This window comes from Rhineura floridana, chromosome 3 (genome assembly GCF_030035675.1).
Source record: "Rhineura floridana isolate rRhiFlo1 chromosome 3, rRhiFlo1.hap2, whole genome shotgun sequence".
NCBI classification, from domain to species: Eukaryota; Metazoa; Chordata; class Lepidosauria; order Squamata; family Rhineuridae; genus Rhineura; species Rhineura floridana.
In genome coordinates this window covers 174,367,552-174,390,706 of record NC_084482.1, presented here as the reverse complement: position 1 = coordinate 174,390,706, position 23,155 = coordinate 174,367,552, and the positions used below count along the sequence as shown (strand labels likewise).

The following is a 23,155-nucleotide window of genomic DNA, read 5'->3' as shown; positions in this document are numbered from 1 at the left end:
TGTGGGTCCTGGACTCAGGTTCCACCCATTCACTGATAAAAGATAAAAGTCTATTTAAAACAATGGTGCCAGCTAAGGAAGACGTGAGTTTAGCTGATGGCACTAAACAACAGGTGATGGGTAAGGGTACTGTACAGTTAGGTGCTTTACAAACAATAATGACAAATGTTTTATTTGTGCCTAATTTAACTAACAACATTCTGTCAGTTTCAAAACTATTGCAAATGGGTTATAGCGTGTTATTCAGTAACAAGAAATGTGAAATAATGAAAAGGGGAAAGGTGTGCCTAAAAGGATATTGTAAGGAAGGCATGTTCTATGTAAATGTAAACCCTGCAGTACAAGCCTCACTAGTAATGCATAAGAAAACACATGATAGGTGTATCCATGAATGGCACCGAAGGCTGGGGCATGTAAATTATGAGACTGTGAAAAAGGCAGAGCAATTCAGTGCTGATGTACAACTAAAAGACTGCAAGCAATACATGCAGTGTGAAATATGTCAGCAGACAAAGGCCACTGTAGCTCCAATTAACAAAGTAGCTGAAAGAAATACAGATAAGCCTTATCAGACAATACATGTTGATTTAGCGGGACCATTTCCCAAAACAAAAGGTGGTGCTAAATATTTTCTCGTGATTGTTGACGATTTTTCAAGATTTTGTCATATAAAGTTATTGAAAACAAAAGATGAGGTCCAGCCGACGAAGGTGGGACGGATTTTTAACAACAAGCTCTATCTGGAAAAGCGAACGTTCATCTTATCTTCTAAGAGAGAACGCACTAACAGGCAAGCACCCTTCTTTCTATATTTTTCTTTTACTTGACTTAAATTGTTGCTGTTTAAAAGAGATTTGCCAGATTGATCGGTTTTTGACATCTCACTGGGGAGCCATAACTTCTCTCTGCTACTCACTAATTAATAGCTTATCTCTGTTTTTGTTGCAAAAAGCTGTCCTGGATTTGCATTCTAAAGATATACACAGAAGAGGGATTTCTATTCCAGATTTTTATTTTGAAGAATATTATATTGTCTGAGACTACTCTCTTTTTGGTCTATTTTATTTTGACGAATCTGTTTTCTGACGACCGCCATTAATTGTTTCGATCCTGGGAACTGCATTTTGTTTACTTAAACATGGAGAGATAAGGCTGTCTGCTCTGTTTATACTGTGATGTCACCAAGTTTGGAGTATTAACCCAATTGTTGCTGAAATAAGAAGTGGTTTTCCTATATTTTTCTTTTAAAATGGCAATTAAGAAAGTGGCTGAGAAGCTGGAAATAACTATGTTTCAGAAAATAATGGATGAGATTGAGATAACGAAACAAAACCTGCGACAGGGTTGTAAGGAGCTGAAAATTGAATTGAGTAAAATGAAGCAGGAGATTAAAGATATAGGGGTCCCTGTGAGAGAGGTGACCCTGGAAGGGGTCCCTGTGAGAGAGGAGACCCCGGAGATTGGAACAAACGTGGAACAGGAAAAAGATTTGGAGTCTATGGACTTTAGAAATAAAATTTATTGTTTGGAGACACAGGAGATTAAAGACATAGGGGTCCTTGTGAGAGAGGAGACCCTGGAGACTGGAACAGGGGTCCCTGTGAGAGAGGAGACCCTGGAGACTGGAACAGGGGTCCCTGTGAGAGAGGAGATCCCGGAGATTGGAACAAACGTGGAACAGGAACAAGATTTGGAGTCTATGGACTTTAGAAATAAAATCTATTGTTTGGAACTCAATGTTATCTCTGAAGAAATTAATGAAGATTCTAGAGATAAAGTTATCAATGGCATGGATAATCTTCTGGACTGGAATGATGTGATGGAGCCCAATATAGAGAAAATCTATGGAATTAACTGCAGCCATGTGACAATGGAAAAACTTTCAAGAGATGACCCAGTGTATTTTGAAAAAAAGAACAGAGATATGATTTTACAGCAGTATTTCAGCAACCTATTCAGAATGGATGGCAAGAAAATATTTGGGATAGAGGTAATTCCCATCAGACTCTTACTATATGACTATGGCTTTGACAGCAAGATTATTATGGAATACTGATAATGGAAGATTGGATACTGAAATTACTGGACTTAACAAGACTATTGAAGATGGAAGATGGAAAATGGAACTAATAGGGATAATAGAACAATGGCTACTGAAATTACTGAACCTAACAGATTCTGATGTGATGGATTAATTGAAATGTTTATTTTGACTATGGTTATGACAACAAGATTATCATAATTAGTAATGAGATGGATTAATCGATATGCTTATCTGGAAAAAAAAATTGATAGATATATTTCTTAAAGAATTGAAACCTCTCTTTGACTTTTTGTGGAAAGAATAAAGTAATGTTTATGAGATTTGATGATTAAGTAAGATAACTACTGGAGGAAAGTGATTTTATAATATGACTTAAGAGACAGGATTGTTATATATTATAGACTTATAACTGATTTGATCTTTGACAAATGGGAAGTCAATATTTTACTCTTTATTTTTTATTTTTGTTTTTTTTTCTTTTTTTCTTTTTGTTTAACTATTTTTGATTTTGTTTTTTGTCTTTGAATGTTTTATGATTTTGTCTTGTATGTTTTATGAAAATCTGAATAAAAATTATTGAAAAAAAAAAAAAAAGAAAACAAAAGATGAGGCTGCAGAGCAATTAAAACGTTTTCTAAACAGAGTAGAAGTGCAGCATGGTACACAGGTGCAACAGATTAGATCTGACCAGGACGGGGAGTTCACAGGAAAGTCCCTGGAAGAATATTTGGAAATGAAAGGAATAAACCTTGCTGTAAATGTGAATCAGAATGGGACAGCTGAAAACAAAACATTGCAGGATGCAATGAGAGCAATGTTAAAGGATTCAGGCCTTGATCAATCTTTCTGGGGAGAAAGTTTAATGTATGCTACATATATTCAAAATAGAGTACTGCATAGAACTATTGCCATGTCACCATATGAAATGTTGTATAAAAGAAAGCCCAGATTGCAACACATACTGAGATTTGGTTCCCCATGCTGGGTGCATGTTCCCAAGGGAAAGAGAAAGGGAAAATTGGCTCCCAGAGCGAAAAAGGGATATGTGTTGGGGTTTCAACATGTGAATTACCGCGTGTGGGTTCCACAGGATGGTAGTGTAACACTCAGCAGGAGTGTTAGAACATTCAGAGAACAAGACTCAGAGAATCACAGAACATATGTAAATTTAGAAAGCAGTGACACAAATGGTATAAATGCAACAGAGCCTGCTCAACAAATAAAACAGGAAAGGGAAGAAACAAAACAGGAGATAGAGACAAGCAGCTCTGATTCCAGTAGCAGTGCATCAAGCACAGACATAGATACAGAACAGGAACAAGAAACAGAAACATTAAGGAGGTCAACAAGACAAAACAAAGGGAAACCTCCAGAACGTTTCCAAGTATCAGCCATACAGGGTGAGACAAACAAAGAGGAAAACAAACAGTGCAAAGTAATAACAGACAGTGATACTCTGTTCATCAAAAGCATAAGAAAACGAATGGCAAAGTATGCTCAAGAAGGTGACAGTGACTGTGCATATATGTGTTAAATGTGTAAAGAACGTAGAAAAGTGAAAAATGCCTGAAGACTGTACAAAGTAAAAAGCAAATGTATGTAACAAAGGAAATGTATAATTGTACTGTGAGAAAAAATTTAAAATTGTAACTTGAAACGTCTGTCTGGAAGGTGGGGGCTGTCAGGCTTAGGTGGGCAACACAGCCAGTTCCAGACAAGACTGTTAGGAGTTAAAGACACAGTGAAGCCGGTAATTGACAGCACTTGGCAGAAACGCCCAAGGTCAGGCTGCAGCTGTAACTGATAAGTGAAGCAGCAATAAAAAGGCTTCAATGAGCACACAGAGGTGTGGGGGTAATAGGAAAGCATTATAGAGTTGGTTGGTAAGCAAGAGACGGAGCACGGTGTGAAAACAGTAAAGTTTTGTTTTCTTAAAGACTTGGCTGATGGTCTATTATTTCGGTCGGCGACTGGCACTGATACACAAGCTAAAACGCTACTGGACTCTACTGGTTATACTGGTAAATTGGTGCTGCACTCTACAAGATGTACCAGAAGGGGGGTGACTGAAGAAACTCTACATGTATTTACTCTTAAGCCTATGGCCATAATGTCTTAATAAAAGACTCTTAACATGCTCTAATGCTCTGAAGAAGTTACTTGCTCAACTTAACTCCAACGTAATGTATGCTGTTTCACGCAACAACGCACACACGTCAACAGACAGAGAGAACTGGGCCATGTATATGTCAAAGAGAACCAAGCCACGTGATAGCATTGCTGGCTCATTAATATACCAGTGATGGCCGAGAAAGTCTCCAGAAGTGTCAAGTGAACCAACTGTAGCTCATAGCCAAGAACATCTCAAATCTCCTATCCAGATCAGGGACTCGAATTGTGTACTACTAGATCAATATAAAGGCATTTGCCTCAACATATGGCTTTTCCTGCAAAGGAGTAGCAGGAAGAAATGATCCTTTTGCTTAGTTCTTTCATCTAAGAGTTATTTAACTGATAAAAGCATGTCTGGGAAGCATGAAGCACACAATAGTTCCTCATAACACAAAGCAGCAACATATACTGTAAACACCCCAGTCAACCTATGGCACTTACATTGTACACTTATACTCTGAGAGAACTATACTACCAACTAGACTACCAAGAGCTCTCATGGTCTGTTTTTATAAGAGCTTTGAGGAAACACAACTATGCAGAAGATCTGTTTTGCCACACCCATATCTTTCTCCATAGTTTTTACCAACATGTAGCATGTTTTCTATTGAACCTTTTTTACATGTATGAGTAGGTTGAAGTGAAGAAATAATCTTGTGTTGTAAAATTTAATAACGAAGATAACTATAATAGCTAATATGTGAGGTGAGTGTGTGTGCGAGAGAGAGAGAGAGGTTCTTTTATATGCTTGTATTTCCTGGTCACTTGCTAAGCTGCATGCTATCGGGGTGGGTGTGGAACCTAGGCACCCAATAACACTGTTGTTGTTATGTGCCTTCAAGTCAATTATGATGACCCTATGAATCAGCAACCTCCAACAGCATCTGTTATAAACAACCCTGTTCAGATCTTGTAAATTCAGGTCTGTGGCTGCCTTTATGGAATCCATCTCTTGTTTGGCCTTCCTCTTTTTCTACTCCCTTCTGTTTTTCCTAGCTTTATTGTCTTTTCTAGTGTATCATGTCTTTTCATTATGTGTCCAAAGTATGATAACCTCAGTTTCATCATTTTAGCTTCTAGTGAGAGTTCTGGTTTAATTTGTTCTAACACCCAATTATTTGTCTTTTTCACAGTCCATGGTATGCGCAAAGCTCTCCTCCAGCACCACATTTCAAATGAGTTGGTTTTTCTCTTATCAGCTTTTTTCACTGCCCAACTTTCACATCCATACATAGAGATTGGGAATACCATGGTCTGAATGATCCTGACTTTAGTGTTCAGTGATGCATCTTTGCATTTAAGGACCTTTTCTAGTTCTCTCATAGCTGCCTTCCCCAGTCTTAGCCTTCTTCTGATTTCTTGACTATTGTCTCCATTTTGGTTAATGACTGTGCTGAGGTATTGATAATCCTTGACAAGTTCAATGTCCTCGTTGTCAACTGTAAAGTTACATAAATCTTCTGTTGTCATTACTTTAGTCTTCTTGATGTTCAGCTGTAGTCCTGCTTTTGTGCTTTCCTCTTTAACTTTCATCACAGTGTGTTAGAATTGCTTGTTAATATGTTTTCAACCCTTTTTAAAATATGTTTTTAAAGTTTTTTTAAAATGCTTTTAATGTTGTTTTTATGATCTTTTAAAGTGTAGTTAGTGTTTCTGTTTGCACCCTGGGCTTCTGCTGGGAGGAAGAGCAGGATATAAATCAAATAACAACAACAACAACAATAATAAGCAGCAGCATTCGTTTCAAATCATTACTGGTTTCTGCTAGCAGTATGGTATTGTCTGCATATCTTACATTATTGATATTTCTCCCTCCAATTTTCACACCTCCATCTTGGTCCAATCCCACTTTTCATATGACATGTTCTGCATATAGATTAAACAAATAGGGTGATAAAAAACACCCGTCTCACATCCTTTCCGATGGGGAACCGATCGGTTTCTCCATATTCTGTCCTTATGGTAGCCTCTTGTCCACAGTATAGGTTGCGCATCAGGACAATCAGATGCTGTGGCACCCCCACTGCTTTTAAAGCATTCCATAGATTTTCATGATCTACACAGTCAAAAGCTTTGCTGTCATCTACAAAGCACAGGGTAATTTTCTTCTGAAATTCCTTGTTTCATTCCATTATCCAACGTATGTTTGCGATATGATCTCTGGTGCCTCTTCCCTTTCTAAACCCAGTTTAGATGTCTGGCATTTATCGCTCCATATATGGTAAGAGCCTTTGTTGTAGAATCTTGAGCATTACTTTACTTGCACAGGATATTAAGGCAGTAGTTCAATAATTACTATATTCCCTGGGATCCCCTTTCATTGGAATTGGGATGTATATTGAACGCTTCCAGTCTGTGGGCCATTGTTTTCTCTTCCATATTTGTTGACAAATTTGTCAAACTTTGGACAGATTCAGTTTCAGTGAAAGGGAAGAGCTCAGCTCTTGTAGCCATCTGCTGGTATACCATCTGTTACTGGTGATTTGTTTCTTCCAAGTATTTTAAGAGCCGCTTTCACCTCACATTTTAAAATTTCTGGTTCCTCATCATAGGTTCCTTCGTGAATGAAACTGTCATCCTTGCATCTCTTTTATAGAGTTCTTCAGTGTATTGCTTCCATCTTCCTTTTATTTTATCTCGGTCAGTCAGTGTGTTCCCCTGTTGATTATTCAACACCCCTACTCTTGGCTTAAATTTCCCTTTCATTTCTCTAATCTTTTGGAATAGGGCTCTGTTCTGCTGGAACAGGGCTTGTTCTACCTTTTTTGTTGTCCTCTTCTGTTTCTGAGCCAGTGTGGTGCAGTGGTTAAGGTGCTGGACTACGACCTGGGAGACCAGGGTTCGACTCCCCACATAGCCATGAAGCTCACTGGGTGACTTTGAGCCAGTCACTGCCTCTCAGACTCATGAAAACCCTATTCATGGGGTCGCCATAAGTCGGAATCGACTTGAAGGCAGTACATTTACATTTTTATTATGTTTCTATACAATAACCAGAGCTTGGAAAAGTTACTTTTTTGAACTACAACTCCCATCAGCCCTAGGCAACATGGCCACTGGATTAGGCTGATGGGAGCTGTAGTTCAAAAAAGTAACTTTTCCAAGCTCTGACAATAACTATTGTAACAATTCTCTTTGTCCCTATGTACTAGTCACTGTATTATTGCATTTAGGGTTCTGACATTGTTTCTGTCTCCTTTTGCTTTTCTTCTCTCTTTAACCATATTAAGAGTTTCTTCAATCATCCGTTGCAGCCTTTCTCTCTTTTTAACTATTTTTCCTCAATAAAACTACAGAGGGCTAAAGATTCATTTCTGATTTGTGTGTCTGGACAACATTATGATCTTATTCTTAGCTGTTCTGAAAACCTCTACCAAGTGCTTATGAGACATAAGTGCAGAAACCCTTTCAGCAAGGCCTGACTTCATGGTAGAAAAAGGGTCTTCATATGTCTGCTCTGTTTCATTTTAGTTTAAACACAGCAGTTACTGTGAAGGTTAGAATGACATGTCTCTGCACCAAGGGTAATGCCCAAGTTCCACTATAGAAGCATGCTGGACATATTTTCTCAGAGCTACTTCTTTTGCAAGGATGATGTCCCTTTCCTCCCCTGGTAAGGTGATGGTGTTTTGAAAGCATGGTAAGATGCTCTGCAACTGGTTTCTGGCAAAATTATGATGTACTGCTGCAGAAAGCAATTTCAGTGAAGACTGGATCCAAGTTTATGCAGATGAACTATCAAAAGGGCTCTTGTCTCTAAGGTTCCCTAGGTACTTCTACAGAATTTCATTCTCAGTTTGCTGAATACAAAAGTCAAATGAATGAAAACCTAAGAGAAATGTTTGGGTTTTCCAGTGATATAAGAACTTAAAATTTGAGCAAATGCTGTCAGTAGACAACCACTGCTTGCCTAAAATAACCCTCTTTGGAATTTTTTTACTAGGATACTATTAAGGCATGTGAAAATGGAAAAGCGTTGATTCACACATTACTCAAAATTCTGACACTACAGAGCTGTTCAGTGTTGGAGAGCAGCATCTTTTATATTTTCCACACTGGCTCGAATTCTTATATAAATGTCCTTTATAAATCCTGTTACAACGGGGGGGGGGAGAAGAAAACAGTAAGAAACACCATCACCAAAGGTCAGTACTTGAAGTTAATAAATGCTTTGTTTTTCCTTGCTTTTTACCAGAATTCCCATCCATTCCTTTCAGCTGACGTGGCTCTTGCTTCCGAAGGGGTTAACTCTAAATAACCTCAATGAGTACAACTTTCCCTTCTTTTTACATCTGAGTAATTATTTTGTTTGTCCACTCTGGGAACAGAGGAGTTTTTAATAATGCTGAATGCTGTTTAAAGACACTGTGTTCTAGTGGTGCACATAGCATGGAACCATTTGCTTTGTGGCTACCTTTGGAGCATGTCAGGATGAAAGTGTTATGTCCCCAAGCTGTAATTATGTGACGACTTTCTAACGTTTCAAAAGAGTGGAAGGGGGTAGGGAGAAGCATTTCAGTGTGTCATAAAAAGCAATGAATGGATGGCAATAAGATTTCTGCTAGAATGTTATACTTGCTTAGTTCTCATATTATCATTATTATTAACAAGGCACTCTAGTTTGTGCTTACATTTTAAGGACTGATCTATTCCAATACATCAGAATTGTTAAAAACAAATTAATTTATGGCAGAAAAATGTATTTTGTAAAGGAAAAGAAAAAAAATCACTGTAAAAAGGTACTCAACAGAAATCTGAAAGCTCAGGAGTACTTAGCAGTACCTAAGATGGTATTAATATCCTGTAATGAATGTTCACATGTAATTATATCTAGCTAAAAGTATAAACTCTGAGCACTACATTGTGCCGCCCTGGGCTCCTGCTGGGAGGGCGGGCGGGATATAAATCAAATAATAAATAAATAAATAAACATTATAAACGTTATGCCTGGATGAACTATAACCCCCAGATCTGCAGTTTTCTTGTTCTTTTTTATAATGTCCCTAGTGCTTGTAGATGCCACAATACAAGATAAACCATGTGGGCACTATTCTCTTCATTTGTTTTGCGAGAAACTTCCCTGCTCCCACATTTCAATGGTTTTTAGCCAATGAATGAAGTCATATCAATGAATGACACTGAGGACAGCAGATCGAACCAACTGACAAGAGAAAGTTAGAATGAAACACCCACTGTCTACACCAGGGGTTGGCCACCTTTTCTGGCCTATAGGGCACATCTCAAATTTTGAGAGTGCTGGGGGCACCAATCACAAAAAGATTGCCATGGGGCATGGCATAACACAAAATGGCTGCCATAGGGTGTGTGACATAACCCAAATTAGCGAGTAGTTATGGTGAAGCTCTTCCTATAATTGTATTTCAGTAATAGAAAAGGTTCAACCTGTTGAATGTATGCCTGCCATACAGCTGTTAAAGGCATAAGACCCCTGTTTCCCCCAATGCCAACCCTAAACCAAAGCCTAATCTGCCATCTGGTAACCATTTACCTGGACGAAGGCCCCCTAAAGACAAAGAGACTTGCTTCTGAATATACCATTGTACTGTAAGTTAACTTGTAAGCAAACTTGGTTTGCTTTTATGCCTTAATTTCTGGTCTTCCATGATGGACAAGTGATTGCTACCGTCCAGAAAACAATCCAGGCATCTGGGATTTTAGTGTACCTGTGATTGAAGAGTAGTTTGCCAACCCAAACCCCAAAGGTAGCTGCAAAGACAGTACTACTTTCTTTCTCAGGTCTTATGAAGAGGATCCTTTTTCATGGGAATGCATCATCTAGCCCTATGTGAAGTGCAGAATATAATTACATCAGAGAGGGGTAGCCTATGTTCTTACACCAAAATGATTCTGTGGACCTGTTTCTGCTGTATTGCTCTTTGCTTACTTCACTAGCAACCATCAGCATCTCTGCTATTACACCACATACTTCAAATATCATGACATCAAAATGAGTGGAATTTCTTTATGAAAACAGACAAGGTTGTAGCAAACAACAGTACACAAGTATTTTGTACAGTGGAGTGACAGTGCAACAGATGTTGCCTACTTTCAGAAGGTGCCCCAAAATAAAAAAGTTGCCTAGCACTCATTGAATGGCCAGTTATCAGAGATAAAACAGAGGTGGGCAGTTCCCCCATGCCCCATAAAAATTAGAGATTTATGTTTTGATTGGATAAAAAAAATTAAGGCAAAAATGAGTAGACTCATTTTATTCTAAGAGATCATGTATGCAACCATTTAGGGTGGCAGTGGGCCGTGAGACATATATGGCTGCCTTGGCTCTTTACTGCAATATTCCAACTTCAGTTTAAAAATTTAGTTCTCATTATTGAGAATGAGTGTGTAAACACATGATCAGAAAAATGCCAAATAACCCGTACATCCTTCTCCTAAATGTGCATCACACTTATGCAAATCATGTGATGGAAAACAGATATTGGCTGCAGATTTCAACCGATGTCAACACTAATCCCTTTTAGTTGCCCTAATTCTTTTTTTAAAAAAGCAAAAGCACACAGGTTTACATCGAAAATATATTATGTGCATCTTTTAAATACCTGAACTCATGGGGAAAAAAAGATGTTTTCCTCATAAAATTCCAAAATACCAGCAACTTTTCTAGAATTAGAGAAGATTATATTTTTTAAAATTGTAATGGAGAGATTAAAAGTATTTGTGTCTACAACTGCCTGGAATCCATTCAAACACTACTAGAAGAATATAATATCATTCTGCTTTGGGAATGCTAATTAATACTGCACAAACAATCCCTGTAAAAAGCTAAACACATTCAAATGTATTGAAGTACATGGTTAAAGACAATGTTCAAATTAATTATTAATTAAAAATGAATGGTGCCTTCTTAAAAACTTTTTTTCAAAGCACATTGTGCACTGATTTAAAATGCTGAAATATCAAAGCATTATGAGCTTTAGATTTCCTTTCTCCTCTACCCCCTGCTCAACATATGATGCAAGCTGGAAACTGTTTAAAAACCATTAAATTCTAATTACCTTCATAACTAATTATTAGGGTGGGGTAGGTTAACGTTTTCCTACCTTTTGACTTAGCCTACTTTTGCCAATGCCTTATTCATATTACTTTGAAGTAGAAGGGCTACAAATTATTTTTTAAACTATTTTATTAATTGGCTAGGTGATCTTTTGGCAACAGGACCAATAATTTCATGGTCATGTTTTATGATGCAGCTTGCTACAGTCACTTTCAGTACCTCTAAAAGTGGAGGATTTTTTTTTTAAGATTGTGAGCTTAAGCTCACTGTTAAACCACTCTGGCCACTGGAGCTCTGTCAGGAGAATAAGAGTCTCCTCTCAGCAAACTACACTTCCCAGTTACAAACTACACTTTCAGCTACAAACTACACTTCCCAGGATTCTTTGGGGGAGGTCATGATTGTCTAAAGTGAAATAAAGGTCTGGTGTGGCCCCCTGATTAGGCATGCCAAGCAGCTGTGAGTCTGGCTTTTAGAAAGCTGACAGCTGGTTCTTACTGAGCATGCCCAGCCTTATCATTCAGTTCAATGCTAAAATTCTTAAATTAATTAAAAAAACAGCCAGGCATTTTTTTTAACTTCTAAAGTGCAGAAGATGAAGGTCAGAGTATGGGGCAAGGTCAGTAATAAGATTACAGGTACTCTGTGAACATGGCTGATTTTTAATTAATTTCAATGAATTATGAGAACTCTGACAGAAACAAGTCCAAAAAGGGTCTGGCTTTTCTCTCTCTCTTTTTAAACTTTGAAGTCTTGATTCTCTGACTGTTTTGTGTATCACGGTGAAACTTAGAGGATTGTTAATAATACTAGAACTTGTGGACATTCAAAGAAGCTGAATGTTGGAAGATTCAGGACAGACAAAAGGAAGTACTTCTTTACTCAGCGCATAGTTAAACTATGGAATTTGCTCCCACAAGATGCAGTAATGGCCACCAGCTTGGATGGCTTTAAAAGAAGATTAGACAAATTCATGGAGGACAGGGCTATCAATGGCTACTAGCCATGATGGCTGTGCTGTGCCACCCTAGTCAGAGGCAGCATGCTTCTGAAAACCAGTTGCCGGAAGCCTCAGGAGGGGAGAGTGTTCTTGCACTCGGGTCCTGCTTGCGGGCTTCCCCCAGGCACCTGGTTGGCCACTGTGAGAACAGGATGCTGGACTAGATGGGCCACTGGCCTGATCTAGCAGGCTCTTCTTATGTTCTTATGTTAAGTAAGCATTTCTGAGTTCAGGACTATTTGTAAGGTTTTGTTTTAAAATGAGCTTATGGGAAGTATCAGAATGGCATGGGGGGTATTTTCAATTTAACATTGTGGAATGTGAAAGATTCATGCTGACTATAGTATACAGCTGCTCTTGTGGCTATATAATCCAGTCTTTATTAAGCATTTATTCTGATTTGTTTGTGGGGTGGTTATACGAGCATCCATCCTGCACTCATCCTGATTTGCTTGTGGGATGTTTATATGCCTTTCCATTAGTTATTTGTTTATTCCACACTTTTCAATGCATTTATGCATCACTTTCCTAAAAGTCCATTTCTTTTTTAAAGAGGATTTACAGCACTAAAGCAGCTGTGGGGAACCTGTGGCCCTCCAGATGTTGCTGAACTATAAGTCCCAGCTAGCATGGCCAAAGGCCAGGGATGAGGGCCGTCGTAGTTCAGCAACATCTGGAGGGTCAAAGTCCCCTGCACTAGGGCAAGAAAGCCCTTTAATCCACTTTAATTGCACAAACCTGAAAGTTCCAGTATGTGCTGCAGGGCCGCACCAGACCACAGTACCCCCCCCCAATGCACCTGGCCATTCCAACTTGTGTTGCTGCAACCGGACATATTTAAGTTGATGCCAACTGTGCACATGTGTAGGGATGGTTTTGTCTGGAAGTGGAACTCTCATTCCACGATCTGCACCAACATCTGGTCGTGATTTGTGGTCATGCCTGCAACCCAATAGTGGTGATCTCAGAGCGGGAGGTCCACCCTCCCAGCTTCAGCAGCCCTCGGTCAGCCACTGATGCTTGGCCTGACGTGCTGAATTGCTCCAAGATACTGACATTCTGAAGGCCCCTTATTTCACCTTCAAACAATTTCAGCTTCACATTAAATACAAACCAGGGATCCAGGTTTAAAACAAAATCTAGTCAGTTGCTAAACAAACCACCTTCAAACTATTGTCTGTTTATAAACTGCCTTGTTTAACTAACTATTGTTTTAAACCAGGATTCCTGGTATGTAAATGACACTAAGCTGAAGTTGTCCTCCTTCCAGTTGCACAGGAAGAAAAGGGAAGAGAGAACATGCAAGTCTAATGCTTTGCTTCGGTTTGTGGAGGCTCATTCATGCTAAACCATGGTTTAGCAAAATAGCTGTGAGGGCCATCCCTTGTCGCTGTTGTTGAATATGGAATTTTATTTAAAAACAAAAAGGAAGAATAAAACAAGATCAGGAAAAAAGGAAAGAGCAAACTCACTAATTACAGCCCTTATTATATTATGGGTGAGCTCATGAGACAGAGTGAAACAGCCTAAGGAGAAACTTACTAACTAATGAGGAGGTTTGGATGTGTAATTTATCTAGCCAAATTGTAAGTCAGTAAAATGTATCTGTGTTTGATTGGAATGCAATCAAAAAGCTTGAAAGGAGATAAATGGAAACCATGGCACCATAATATCTTCTATAGTTCAACCCCAACATCTTGTACTCGAAAGTTATCTCTCTTTGAACAAGGTGGTTTCATTTTAGCTTGCCATGAAAAATAGATATTGACAGATATTTCCAGATTTGTGAAATGATTAGATGGGAATAGAATTAGGAGGCAAAAAATATCTGAAATAAATGCAGTTGTATAATACCATTTGTGCAAACCTGTGTTATAAGAGTCAGAAGACTGAATGACAAGTGAATTAACAAGTTCAGAGCTAGATGGGTGTGTCAAGACTGTATTGACGTGATGATTGTTTTATTGTTTAAGCTGACAAATAACTCCTTTTCTTCAAGTCAGCACAAACACTTCTGAAGTTTAGAGTTTTAACTTAGTCGAAAGGGGGCAGTGGGAGAGAGGGGGGGAGATAAATGTAAACAAACAGCAACTTTCCTCTCTACTTACATTGCTTGCATAGGGGAACGTCCTGGACTGCTGTCACTCCCATTACTGTTCGCATGCTCCATTGCACCATTAAGATCTTCCCGCATAGCATTGGCTAAACTGCCCAGAGTGGGATTTCCCATGGAAGCAGTAGTGTACAGAGGTATACTGTTCTCAGCCATTGAAGCCTGTCGAGTCACAGAACAAGACATGAGAATCCATAGCAACACATGCTTATACATGTGCTACAGATGAATTGCAAAGTACACTGTTTGTCCTATGTCTTCATTAAATATAATGGATAAAATGTCCACACAATCAGTTCCACTGCTAGCTAGAGTGTAGCTCACTTGTTTTCTGTCTAACAATAACTTCACTTGTACCACCAAAGACAATATCACCCCATTTATACTCAGCATAGAATTCAAATGATGACTGGAACTAAAGACGTATAATGTTAAATGTGAAATTGGCTTTGCTTGCTTATCTTTTTTCTTTAAAAATCAAAAGTAGAATGGGGAGAACCTGGATTAAGACAAGTGTGAGTGAAGGGTTTTTTTAAAAAAACACTTCACCTTGTGCCATGATCCTGATAAAAATGGTCCCGCATCTGCTATTTGCATTGCCACCAAAGGCACATTCCCTTCTGACACCAACAACAGCTCTAGGATGTATTTTTATCTAAAGGACTTGAGTGCTGATCTTGACTAACCCACATGGCTGCTATTTTAAAATAAATAATAACAAATACACAGGGCAAAAATGTGTTTAAACACCAATATTCACTCAAAGCCAAAAGAGACTGCACATACATCACTGAATCTTCTTCTCACAATGACAGTCCTCATATGACATGCCATTTGTAAGCAGCGGCTCATCAAATGGACTGGAGAATTTTATCACCACTACAAAATTATCCCTCCCAAAAGGGTGTACTCTAGAGGCAGAGATCTACAAACATTAACTAAAGGCTACATTTTGGTTAAGGAAGGTACTTCTTTCCCTTCCTCTGCTAATTTATATTTGTTGTCTGCTCAGTGCCAGAAAGCAAGAAAACCTTCATGCATAGGGTCATACTTACAAATGTGTGGCCAGAATGGTGTCTTTCTACAGGTCATATCCTAAGTTTATGATATGCTTTGCATATAGGATTAGTTTGGCTGACTTAAATGAACATATGAAGCTACCTAATACTGAGTCAGGCTATTGATCTATCTAGTTCAGTATAGTTTACTCTGACAGCACCATGGAAAGGGCTTTATCAGCTCTGTTACCTGAGATCCTTTTTAACTGGAGATGCTAGAGATCAAAGCACATGTTCTACCACTGAGCTTATATCAAACTTTGGACCTTCAGATTTTGAGCCTGACATACTTTCTATTGCACTAAAAAGGCTTGAGTCATATAGACGGGTTTTGTAAAACGAAATAGTTTCATGCATTGTTCAGATACTTCTGTCGTGGAAACCGGGAGGTGTTGTAGCTCAGTGTCAAAGCATGCAAAAGGTCCCAGGTTCAATCTCTGGTATCTTCAGATTTTTTGTTGTTGTTATGTGCCTTCAAGTCGATCACGACTTATGGCGACCCTATGAATCAGCAATCTCCAAGAGCATCTGTCATGAGCCACCCTGTTCAAATCTTGTTAAGTTCAGGTCTGTGGCTTCCTTTAAGGAATCAATCCATCTCTTGTTTGGCTTTTCTCTTTTTCTACTCCCTTCTGTTTTCCCCAGCATTATTGTCTTTTCTAGTGAATCATGTCTTCTCATTTTGTAGATCTCATAAAACCTCCTGTTTGAAACCCTGGAACATTGCTGCCACTCACTTGGTTCACACTAGATGAGCCAATGGTCTGAGTCAGTAAAAAGCAGCTTCCTATGTTCCTGTTTGCTCACTCCAGTTCTCCATTTGTGATAGTATACTATGCACCCCAAAACACCTTCATGTGTACCCACAGAGCTGCTTCCCTGTGGTATAATTCCACTTGACTGAGCCATGCCAGTGAATACTGCACCCAAGTATGCTGGGCTAACAGCTTTGCTGGATCTACATGTGGGTTGATGCAAGAAGGATCTTGGTTTAGGGGAAGGAACTGGACTCGAAAATCCTCTGAGTGCTTCTAATGTATATAATTCATGAAAACTGAATTGTATGCAAGAACAAAATATTTTAGGCAACATCCTGGTAACATTATTTCCATGTTCTTATTTTTATTTGTGACATCTGCTTTGACACAACTTTCATTCAGCTTGATGGGGCTTGCACTGGACTCCCACAAAAATTCCAATGAAATTAATAAAACAGCAGTGTTTGGCTGCTTTGTTTTCACATTACTTGTCAAATGTAATAAAATTGCCAAATAGTGATTTTAAAATGCCAGTTCAGAGCTGCAGTGGAATATAATTAAATATTCCCTGATACTTCCCCTTCACCACATCAGCGTAAATATGAGTTTGGAAGATTTCAATTAAGCTGTAAATACAAACTCTTAGGTATAAACATTCAGATGAGGTATTTACTAGGTTATATTCACATGGAAAATAATGCAAGAATTGGACCTCAGTGGATGTTCTTCACAGAAAGGGAAGGAACTGATAAACCACCTCTTTGCACGTGCATAATTGAGATGAACTGCTCACTTCTTTATATAGCCTATTTATTGTGCCAAGGTCTTTACAATCTTCATTTCATTCAGCCGTATGACAATCCTGTGAGGCAAGGCAATTTTATTTCCACTAAAAAACTTTGAGGAACTAAGGCTGAAAGCAAGTGACTGACCTAAGGCCACCCAAGAAGTCTGTGGCTGAGCTGGGTAACAATAAAGGACTGTCAAGTTTGAGCCTCACATATTATCCACCAGATGAGACTATCGGGGAGAGTCAGAGAGTAATTTGCTTATGATATACATAAGTGCCTTCTGAAAATGCAACAAACTTGTAGCCTTGTCTTAGCATACTAGTAAAATTTCTCTGTGTGCATACGTGTATGAGAAAGAAAAGGAGAGAGAGAATCCCAGAAATGATGTGTGCTGCAGAGCTGGATGGGGCAAGATCTCATAAAACACACAACAACAAAAAGGGTGAAGAGGAGATAAGCCAGAGAGAGGAGGTTGACTGGGGTTCGCCTTCTTGTTGGATTAAAAGGGCTAGGTGAATGCAGGAGGTGCAGCAGGAAAACGATAATCCTTTAAGAAATAACAATACATTTTAAAAATAAGTACATAAAAAGCAGTTGGGGAATGGAGTGTTGCTGCTGCTGGAAACATTACAGGCACTAGGCCCATAGGTGTCTGTGACACTTCTATACAGCATTTAGAATGACAACAGATTGTAGAGCAAGATTCACATTTCCCAGCAGTTCAATTAAGAGAGTTGGGGGATGAGAAACTGAGAACCTCCTGCCACAGAGACTCAAGAATTTGATAAGCACTGTGCATTCCCAGTGCAAAAACGGTGTCATCTAGAAAGGCCCTGCTAAAGCCTCTCTGCAGCTTCAGGAACAAAACCAACAAAATGATGGGAAGAAATGACAGATGACATTTAGAAGGACAATTCAAACTGTCTTCTGGATGCAGCAGGAGTGACAGAACAGAGGAGCCACCACTGCATCCGCTGTCCTGATGCTCATGCTAGCCGGGGTAGAAAGTGTGTGTGTGTGGAAGCAAATCTCTATTCCAGCCTGGAGCTGGCACATTGAGTGGGCTTGAACCACCAAGTGATGGCAGCTGGGCCAGCTCAGGATCCAGCAGATTCCAGGCCAGGTCAGCCCTCCCCCCTCTTAGCAGTGGTACTTCTACCTGCCCACCTGTTTGTTGGGCAGAATAGGGACTTATGCACTGACAGTGTGAAATTGGTGTCATTCTATGGGTAGAGGCTGGCAGGGCTCGACAGAGGGACACCTCTCTCAATTTATTTAATCTTTAAACCCTAGATGGCTTGGGGCTGGCTACCTAAAGGACCACCTTTACCCATATCAGCCTGCCTCCACTTTGAGGCCTGGCTTATGTGCCCATCTTTGACAGAAATCAGATTGGTGAGAGCAAATGAGAAGGCTTTTTTTGGATGTGGCTTCACATTTGTGGAAGTTTGTTCCATGTGCTATAAAGCAGGATATGTCTCTCCAAGGCTTGAAGCAGGCCCTGAAAACCTGTTTGCCCATTGCAGCTTTTTCTGTAATGATTTTAATTGGGTTGCTGAAATCTGTGGTGCTATTTTACCATGATTGTGTTGTCATTATAAGGTTCCATTGGGGCTGACTGCTATTTTAATGTATGTGCTGGCTAATTATTATTTGTTATTTTAGTGTAATTGATTATTTTTGTTGTAAATTCTGTACTTTACATATTATAGTTATATATTTGTTTGGCCTATGTACCTTATAGGCCGCCATCTGAGAATTTCTTTTAAAATATGGGATACAAATCTATTCACTAAATAAATAGATATATAAGGGTAATCAATTTCTGAGAGACTCTCTCCCTCCCCAAGAAGCCACAGATTCTGGCTGTCTCTGATGTTCTGAGGAAAAAGTTGGTCCTTAAATAAAACAAAACAAAAACACCACCAGCAAACCATAGTGTAGATGGTATTGCAAAACTCCTGCAAGGAGCAGGGTGGTGGTGGCAGATTTTGCAAGCTAGTTCTTTATCTTGTGCTGTTTGATACTGCTGAACATTGAGATGTTTTGACTCTTTACTTACTGCATTGCAATCTGTAGAAACAGATTCAACACAGCCATCACTGGTTGCAGAACCTGGTCTCCCTGAAGCATAGTCCCTATCTCTATGCGATGCTGTAAAAAAGCTACTCTAATAAAGATTATATTAATCTTTTTTGTATTCCAGATGCAGAAAAATAATTTTGATGAAGTGGGGAACATACGACTCGTGCTTCCTGCAGTTTGAGAAATAATGAGTCACGCACTTCCCACCACCAAGATAACTTGTAATTGCAATAAAGTAATTTATTTAGGAAGAGCCAGAACAGGAACAGCACCTCCCCCTTCTAAAACCACAGGTGGGCAAATGGACAAATTCCATCCAGAGGCAGCAAGATAAATAGCAACAGGGGATCTTCATATGGCAACATTCTGAGATATGGATCAGAAATATTAATCTAGAAATTCTAACGGTGTGGGTTTTTTTTAATCTTCAGGGCTGTGATCCAAAAACACATGATGCACTACTCACGAGCACTACTTTTCTACATTTAACCACAACACATTCATGAGACCTTTGGATGAAGCTTTCTATCTTAGATAGAAAGGGATAATAATGCTTTACAAACATAGGATAGAGTTGCCTCCAATGACAGTTTGGAGGGCCTGTAAGATTACAAGAAATATTTGAAAATTATGACTAGGCTACTGTCAGCTACTCAAAGCATTTTGTTGTTTAGGAGAGGAGTTTAAAGAGAATGTGGGTAGCACATAGTTAAACAAAGAAGAAGAAGACCATTAAAGATATTCATTCATTTCCTTTGCTTCCCTTTGTGTTCTACCAGGTTGAGCATATCAGTAGATCTGACGATTGTTTCACCCTTAGAGAACTAATCACTGGTAGAAGTGCTGCCTGCTAAAAGAGTTTAGGCAACTAGCAGACAGTAGAAGGATCGCAAACAGAGATAGAGTGCTTCTGGAAAACCAGTGCAGAAGACAGCCACTTCATCTACAGGGCAAGAAAGAAAGGGAATGTGGGGCTACCCCATCAAATATAGCAAGAAGCCTGTTCCTTGGATTCAGATGACAAGAGAGCAACAGAATGGTTGATGACAGCTGAAGGAAGAAAGTGCCATGTACTGGAAAATCTACCAACAAAACAAGCCAGCTTGCATGCTTAATAACTGGTGTTTTCAGTAGCCTTGCAAACCGAGATGCTGACATGGGAACTGGTTGTAAAGTCTATTACCACAGCCAGCAAAAAGTGAGCACACGGCTTGACAAGTGATGATCTCTCCACACATGCCTAATAACCATTTCTTGCCTATATTGCTCTACAACATAGTATCAAACCATCAAAGATTTCTTGCTTTATAATAAGGCAGACAAAAGGTATTTTGCATGGTTATGTATAATGCTTAATTGCTCATGATTACCTAAAACCCACCATATTTGAACTAGGATTCCTTCCAGATATGTGGGGTTGAGGCTGCCAGCATTGAGGTTGCCAATGAAAAAGAAGGAACACCGTATATGCTCAAAAGGAGGAGATACTCTCTATATGCTCATAAGCACTGCTTTTCACTCCGTGACTGAGCCACATAACTGGACTTAATTGGGGGCAGGTTCTACTCTGAAAAAGATGAAGCAAAATAATTGCTTTCCAGATGGGGCCTTGTATCATGAATGGGTCATTCAGATCTGATTTTTCTCTGTGTGTATTTGGCACGTTAGTGTCCACATGTTCCTGTATTTTTAGTCATGGATATCCATTGCTAATCTGCCACTTGCTGTCCATAGCAGCGATTGAAGCTTTTTTTTTTTGTCCTTCCCCTCAATTGCAAAGGCCCTCAATACCTTTGTCTGTTCTGGGCATGTGCAGAGTTATTTCTTTACCTGGGTGTGCATACCCCTTAAAAAACAACTCCAGGAAATGTTCCCAGGCTTAGTCATCATATTTCACATTGCGCAAAATAGAGGCCTGTGCTTTTTTTGGAGGGGGGAACAATATCCATATCCATTTGGTTTATTTATTTATTTAATATTGAAGTCTTGCGCAAGAGTGATATTTACCTAAGGCTTTTATAAGAGTGATAAAAAAGTCTTATGCAAGTCCTCTCTCTGTGTATGTATACTATACAATTAGACACAGAAAATTAGTCCAACATATGTACTATAATTAGATTACCCCAAGGTAACCTTTCACATGTACCAAGTGGAGACCTTGAGAGAATAGCTCCTCCTAACCAGGTTGTTGAAATTCAAACATGCCTTGAGCTTGAGGCAGTTGGTGGAAATAGTCATGCTCCAATTGTTTGGGAACAAAATAACCTGTTATAATTTGTAGATAGTGCTGGTGTAGAAGGTCATTAGCACATTTATTTATTTTTTGGTGGGCAGTTTGTCATGTGTGGTGACATTTTTGTGGGTGGTCTCTAATGCCACACCCCTAATTCTGTTTGCTGTTCACCCGAGCCAGCCTAGCCATTTTTATTTACTGGATTTTCTGCAGTAAGGGGAAATCTGGATTAAATGTAAAGAAGAAAAATGGACTGGCATTTTGATGTCATTGTTATGTAGATGCTGCAAAAAAAACTTGTGTGCACAAGCAGCTCCCATCTGGAAGCCCCTTAATTTATTGAATGTTATTTGAAACTTATCCTACCTTCCTGTTGTGTGTGGGCTTTTTTTTTGTAAATGATAGTAGTGCAAGAGAACAGGAATTACTGTTACGTTATCACATAATACAAGAAAGGGGGGAGATGACGACAACAACACATGTTTTAGAACTAAAACACGAACTGTTCAGTATGATAAGCATATTAATTGAAATTAGTCACATAGCTAACAGAAGCTAAAGGAATGCCGGATCACTTCATTTTTGCCTTTCAGCCTCATGAATGCAAAATGTGCTTGTAATCTTAATACTATTCCACAGACAGAGCATGTGTTTAAAAACTGCACTTCACAAGACTCGGGGGGAAATAAGATTCTAATGAATGGTATTTACAGTTGCTTCATTTACACATGCTTTCATTTGCTTTTCAGAAGCTACTACATAAACTGAAGTAATTAGGGATAATGTAGGCTGTTAGTCCCTTCTTAATCAATCTGCTTCTTGTTCTAAAAGTAAGTGAAAGTCCAGTAAACCTTTCAGAAATGCTATGGTATAAACAAATTCATGTATGCTGCATTTCTGCTCCCAGTTAGTCTTATAAGAATGCTTATGAGAACTGAATACAATTGCCGCCTACATTTTTTTGCGTGTTGGTCAAATAAAGAAGCAGCATTTTTTCACAGACATACACTACTAAAGTGTCTGCGTGCATGCATGCATGCATACATACACGTGTGTGGGTATCCAGTCCAGCTCAGTTATAATGATGGGAATTTTCCTGTTGAGTACAATAGGAGATGGATTGCAGTCTTTATGTGTGCTCTGTGTGTGGCAAAATTAAAGGCCTTAAAGGTGCGAGAAAGAGTATAGAAAAATCACGAACACTTCTCTCTTTACACTGACAACCACAGAAATGTTTATTAGTTGCATCTGTTTCTGGAAGAAATTAGTCAATGAGAACGTTTTACAGGAATTTTGAACATGGAACTATGACAAACACATGTTTGATATGTCTATAAAAATTTCTATAATTTTACATGCCTATGAAATGTTCAGTTGCTTGTTTATACATATATGTGTTAACCCACATATTTTCCTTTACATTTGTATCAGCAGCACAAAAGTGACATTTCTTGTCTTCCAGTGTGATGCGTTAGCTATTTAATAATAGAAAAACATGCACCTGAAAGATCCTTAAAAGAAAAAAAAAGTGTGTGTGTGTGTATCTGCTTTCCCTTTAAAGCCATGAACAATAGAAGGTCATGTGACACAGTATCCTATCATTCAGCACATTAATAGCTGTGCTAGAGTAATTACACTTGTGGTATTTTTGCCTCAAGTGAAATTCTGAAATAAGAGGATGGAAATTATGATACTGCTGATAAATATTAATAAGTGAACTTTTAATTTTTTTGCCACAATATTCAAAATGCTAAGCATCTAGCTAATGCTGAAGCGGCCTGATATGTGTTTGCCTCCAGGGACCATGATGCTTTATGCACTTAAGAAAAAAGTTTAACGGAATTAAAATTTAATATCTAATTAGAGCA

General features: G+C 38.8%; 1 protein-coding gene across 20 annotated transcripts in view; it reads right to left on the bottom strand.

The window, feature by feature from the left end:
• FOXP1 (forkhead box P1) overlaps nt 1-23,155 on the bottom strand; it is an 869,046-nt gene that overhangs the window by 8,194 nt on the left and 837,697 nt on the right. For all 20 annotated transcript variants that reach the window (XM_061618617.1, XM_061618616.1, XM_061618615.1 and 17 more), the window contains one exon: nt 14,358-14,524. In XM_061618617.1, the coding sequence (XP_061474601.1) occupies nt 14,358-14,524 (167 nt within the window). The remainder of the gene's footprint in view (nt 1-14,357; nt 14,525-23,155) is intronic.